Source organism: Bombyx mandarina, chromosome 09 (genome assembly GCF_030267445.1).
Source record: "Bombyx mandarina strain Sakado chromosome 09, ASM3026744v2".
In the NCBI taxonomy this organism is placed as follows: Eukaryota; Metazoa; Arthropoda; class Insecta; order Lepidoptera; family Bombycidae; genus Bombyx; species Bombyx mandarina.
Genome location: NC_143216.1, coordinates 13,822,488 through 13,828,487, shown reverse-complemented (window position 1 = coordinate 13,828,487; position 6,000 = coordinate 13,822,488). Strand labels below are relative to the sequence as shown.

Here is a 6,000-nt window from a genome sequence, read left to right as displayed (position 1 = left end):
TTTCTTTTATTTTAATTTACTTTAAACTATTTAATCCATATACTAATATCCGCCACGGATAAGTTAAAAAACACTAACAAAAGAACCCCACTAGGGTTGGCATCAGGCAGGGGACTGGTCGTAAAAGTCATGCCAAAACCCTACACAGCCTGATAAGAGGACATGCTTTGACCCAACGTCATGGGGCAAAAAGAAGGCTAAGAACTACTACAAGAACTAAAAAATCCACACTCGACCAACTACCCAACGGTGTTTCCCGAGGGCTATGACATGTCCTTCTTCAAACGAGACTTGTGGAGAGTACTAAACGGCAAGCAGCGGCGGCTTGGCCCTGCCCCTGGCATTGCTGACTTCCATGGGCGACGGTCCATCACGCCCACACGGACGGACCATCACGTGGGCTGCATACTCGTATACCTACGTTATTTCTCCCTGCAAACCACGGTTCACGTCACTGTTTCGCGGCAAAAATAAGCAGTATGGTATCCTGAACACAGATCAGAATCCTTTAAATATCATTTAAATAATATATCATTTTTATGATAACGATAAATAACAAAATTTTAAGAAATCATTTAATTTTAATAGACTTTCTTGCTTAAAATTTATTTTGCACAAACATAGATTAAAAACACGGTGAAACGTATTGTTTTTCTGCTATTATGTTTTTAAGCTTTTATTTATTTAAAACGCCTATTTCGTATTAACTGAAATGGCAATGGGCTGGCCACATATCCCGATACAAAGACGGTAGGTGGACAGCCGAAACAACAGGGTGGGCAGGACCAAAAGGAAAAGCAGAGTAGATAGACCAAAGAGAGGATGGGTTGTTGACACAATATTGCAAATAATAGGCAGTACAAGTGGAAAAAACTGGAAGAAGCCTTCACCCGTGGAGGGGCCCGTATCCCAAAAAACGTACTAAGTTAGATAAAAAAAAAGATATGCAAACTACCAGCACCCCACTTCGACAAAGCGGCACGACACGAGAACCCTCTCATCGTGGCCGCCGGTAACTACATTCCCGATCCTACGGACAGAATGGAAAGCAGTCGACGTCGCCCAAAACACGTCATCTCGGATCCTCCCGATCCACTAACGGTGCTTCTAGGTACTTCAAGCACCGGTCACTGTTCTCGTCGAACCCGTCGCTTGCTCGGGCTCGACGAGTAAATTAACCCTCAGACACAGCACACTGCGTTTCTCGCCGGATCTTCTCAGTGAGTCGCGTTTGCGATCCGGTGGTAGATTCTGCGAAGCACGGGTCTTGCTAGGGTTCGTGTTAGCATCTTCGTCAGGTTTGAGCCCCGTGAGCTCACCTACTAGTTACGGTTACGCTGGAATAGCCTCTCTAGGCTAACAGCTAAGGTAGAAAAAAAAAAAAAAAAAAAAAAAAACTACCAGCAAATAAGAACCACCTACTTACTATATTATTTGAGGGAAAAGGGATTTAAAAGTATTAATTATTAATAAAATAAGAATTTTATTTATTTCTTATTATTAAGTACTTTAACCCTTATATAAAATATTGTGAGAGCTAATAATGAAATAAAAATTCGGTCAATAACAAGTCATTTATTTTATTGCGCTAAGAATATAACACTTCAAGTCAGTGAAAACAAAAGCGAAATTAAGTAAAAACGAAATATAAAAAACTTAATTTAAATTAACTGTGATTAATTCTTAAATTCTTGACATATTTTGTTGATTTATTCTTAATAAATATAAAACTATAGTGTTTGTAACACTAACAATAAGTAGGTACTAGCGTGTAACAATTCATATTTGAAATATGACATTACACAATATAGAATCGTGTAGTTTTATAGCTGATGAATAATACTGAAATTATATTGTACAGAGCGTTTCGCTTCAGGCACTTACGCAACAAACCATGATTAGAAATGCTTAATCTTAAATAAAACAATGCAATAATTCGTTTTTACATAATTTTTTTGAAAACTACACTTGCTATTTATTTGTTTGTATTTAGTTCGCTGGTTTGTGTCTGACAACGACTGGGCCGGTGTTGTCGCCAGTTTCTTTATTATGAGGACCGTGACTACCATCACAATAGGGCCACTGGAATTAAAAAATATATATATATGTAAATGTAAATATAAACATTGAACTGTAAACTTAATTTATTATTATTGTAATATCACCATAATCTTAAATAGACGCTTGAAATTTGGCAAGAAGGAAAATACTGTAACTTCTGCAAGTCTACGTTATCTATATTTTTTAAAACAGCTCGACTGTTTTTTCGTCTCGTTGCATTACTAGTATTTACTTGTTTCCTTAAGTCAAATAATAATAAACGACAGTCATATGATGTTTTGTAGTATAAAATTTAAATCAGTGTCTATTTTATTGTGCGTACAAAAGAGAGGTAAGAAAATGAAAAAAAAAAAGAAAAAGAGGCTCGAGTTGTAGTCACCTAAAGTTTTTTTATTTTTTATTGCATACATGGGTGGACGAGCTCACAGCCCACCTGGTGTTAAGTGGTTACCGCAGCCTATAGACATCAACAACATAAATGCTGCCACCCACCTTGAGACATGAGTTCTAAGGTCTCAGTATAGTTACGGCTGCCCCACCCTTCAAACCAAAACGCATTACTGCTTCACGGCAGATATAGGCGGGATGGTGCTACCTACACAAGGTCACAACAGGTCCTACCACTAGTAATTACGCAAATTATAATTTTGTGGGTTTGATTTTTATTACACGATGTTATTCCTTCACAGTGGAAGTCAATCGTGAACACTTGTTAAGTACGTATTTCATTAGAAAAGTTGGTACCCGCTTGAGATTCGAACGTCGGTGCATTGCTCAACTCAAATGCACCAGATTATCCTTTAGGCCACTGAAACTGATTTTAAATTTCTGAAGTGTGTTTAATTTTATTATTCTAGGTTGTCATTAGTGTAGGACGTATTATCTACTACTATACAAAGAATAAACCTCTATATATTTACATTATTCACATTGATTAAGTTCAATTATGTTTAAAAAACACACAAAGTGAATATTTTATAAAACTGTAAGTTTATACTTCATTACAAACAATGTTTAATAAAATTATGACTCACAGTATTTACTATCTAGTCATTTTTACCTTGAACCAAGCTTCGTCGTGTTGTACAATTACGCGCAACCATGTTTTTGTTCAATTACATTCAGATAATAACTGTTTCTGACTCTACCAGTTAACTTGGAAATTTAAGACTCTTTCAACACTTTGTGTTCTATTTTCGTGACTTTATTAATGGATGACTTATCTTGATGAAAGAAATTATTTAATTAATAATATCAACCTACAGTTATTCTAGTCTTGTTGAAGAAAAAAACATTAATACAATTTCATCTAGTCCACCAGTCAGTGACAGCCATTCTAAACCCTCTAACACTAATAAACATGTCAGTGACTGAACAATGAACACTAATGTTAATAATTTTTCAAATAATTGAGCATCAAGCATTTTATAGACTCCTCTTAATCACAAAATTCACCATTCATCTATCAAAAGTGAGTATGATTATGAAATTACAGAATAATAATTAATAGGGGTGGAACTTGAACTTGGTTACATGAAATGTTAAATGGTGCACAAACTTGCAGTCACGTGATATGCAGCTCTAAAACACTTCACTTTGTATACAATCTCGCTGAGCATCTAATCTTAAGCAGTCATTAGGCTGCCTACAGAATATTTCTTACCTATTTTACTGAAATAACAGCTATGGCACACAGAAAACCTTGACTGGTGACTTGCCTTACCAGTATACTAGATAGAAATTCAGTACAGTGAGATCATGTGGAATTAGCATTAATAATCTGAACTAATCAAGAACACATAATCATTACCTTTGAATTAAAAAGCTAAACAGTATATTATCTTAATTAAAATATATTCCGGTATTTGATTAAGATGCTGCAAGCTTCATAGCTCTCAACAAAGTAAAACAAATAACACCCTGATAAGCATATAGATAATTTGATATCTGCATTATCTTGACACAGTTTTGAGTATCTGAATTAAAATTCAAAATATGTTTTTGCTTATGTTTCTACTTTTTTTTATAAACAATCTGTACTTTAAACTACACACTTATAAATTGTGTATATTTCAGGTTTTTCAACCAATCATACTGACAATGCAATAAATTTTAAATAAATAAATAAATGCAAAACTGAAAAAAAGGCACTTTTTTTTGGTTATTGACTCATACAGCTCAATTAATGATCTTTAGGTCTTGCCAATAAGAGGGAATTGTCTTTATTATCAATTGGTACTTGTGAAGGTTGAATTCTTATTTTGTTGAGATAGACTTTTAATGTTTATCTAACACACATGAAAATGATTAATTGAATTTACTATTAGTTATAAAATATATATTGAAACAAATTATGTAACCATCCAGTACGATTGATACTACATAGCAGATGTAATATATACCTAATTTATGTGGATTCTTTAAAAAATATATTATACTAACATTTTTACTCCTCCAGCATCTGCAAAGGGATGCCTTCTCAGTTATGTCCTCAATGTCAATAAAGTCTACAACTTTATTAATGTCCTTCCTGATACAAGGGTTTATTTGACCACTGCCAGCTTCTCTGGCTTTTTTTATTGTCTGGTAAGAGTAGTAAGATATACCACCAACTACAACTGTAGGCGGAATCAGTGCTAACCAATCTTTAACTGAAAACATAAAAAATTATAACAAAATTTACTTATACTTTCACCTACCTTGAGTCATAAATTCAATTACTTTTTTTTAAAGGTATTACAGCTATCTCCAGCTTCAAAACAAAACAGGCACTTGACTGCTTCACAACAGAAATAGGTAAAATGAAGGATAAAGTACCTTATGTTGATTTCTATAAGGAATAGAGTAATAATAATAGTCATTTCTCATTGTAGTACACAATTATTTTGGCTCGAGTCTTTCTTTTTCGTTACTATTAATTGCAGTTCACTGTCTGCAAGAAATAACTTCAGACTGTCTATGGTAAGTATGGTTATGGTATGCAATTAATTATTAACTATGTATGTCTTTCAATAAAAAATATACACTAATCTCATGACTCGTTCAATGTGATTTTTATTAAAGTTACTCAATGACCTAATACTTTGTTCAGTGTAAAACAGGAGACACGTAGTAAGTTCAAGGATTTTAATGGTAGATTAATGTTGACGTACTCTCCTTTCTTATTTAGTTAAATAAACGGATCTATTTAATACAGTTACAATTAAAATACATTCACAAGGTTACAACGTATTTTACCTCCAAGACGAAACCATCCGCCAACAGAATCTGGAATCGGCAAGCTTGACAGATAGTTGGGAATGGTTACTTTAACTAAATTAGAAACCACGTACATTTTTAAGCTTTTAGCAAAACAGACTAAAAAGTGTAACTAAGCTCGTCTTATAAGATTACAGTTCTACAATAATAAGTGTAGGTACTTTAAGGGATTTTATGACCTGGTAACGGAGACTTTTAAGTCATGTCTTATTTTAATTTATATTCATATTCTTATGAAAAATGATGTAATGGAGTGAAATGAAATGAAGATGATTAATTTGAGACATTAATCAACTGGGATGAAATTAAATGAAATGAAATGAGCTGATACGGGATGAAATATAATCTCAGTAAAATGGTGGTTATTTACTAAGATTTTTTCAGTGGACTTTTTGGAGGATGCCGAGAAGTTACGTCCAGCGGCTTTATTTCATTTTCCCACATTTGTGCACTTTCACAGATATTAAACAGTTAATAAACCACCATTATTACACATTTAAACCCGAAGAAACACTAAATAGACGAAATAAAACAAATCACACAACTTCACTCCTCGCGTTTCCGCCAAAAAGTCCTTTGTAGGTACTTTAAGATTACACCGGTCACTCACATGCGCACGAATACGCAAACCCACAAGTGTAGGACGACATTTGCGAATGATTATGCAAAGTTTTCGCTGCA

At 34.0% G+C, this 6,000-nt stretch overlaps 1 protein-coding gene across 1 annotated transcript; it reads right to left on the bottom strand.

The window, feature by feature from the left end:
• Nucleotides 1-1,555: 1,555 nt before the first annotated feature.
• On the bottom strand, nucleotides 1,556-5,461 carry Cisd2 (CDGSH iron sulfur domain 2). Its single transcript, XM_028173186.2, has 3 exons — nucleotides 5,299-5,461; nucleotides 4,504-4,712; nucleotides 1,556-2,082 (listed from the first exon to the last, which is right to left on the bottom strand). Exons 1-3 carry the CDS (start codon nucleotides 5,393-5,395, stop codon nucleotides 1,990-1,992), a joined length of 399 nt encoding a protein of 132 aa, XP_028028987.1. The 5' UTR covers nucleotides 5,396-5,461; the 3' UTR covers nucleotides 1,556-1,989.
• Nucleotides 5,462-6,000: the final 539 nt, after the last annotated feature.

Excerpts from the sequence above, each read along its gene's own strand:
- Cisd2 (XM_028173186.2), bottom strand. The coding sequence starts at position 5,395 with ATGTACGTGGTTTCTAATTTAGTTAAAGTAACCATTCCCAACTATCTG. Across the intron at positions 4,713-5,298 it reads CGGATGGTTTCGTCTTGGAG|TTAAAGATTGGTTAGCACTG; the intron begins GTAAAATACGTT and ends TTATGTTTTCAG. Across the intron at positions 2,083-4,503 it reads GATGCTGGAGGAGTAAAAAT|TGGCCCTATTGTGATGGTAG; the intron begins GTTAGTATAATA and ends TTTTAATTCCAG.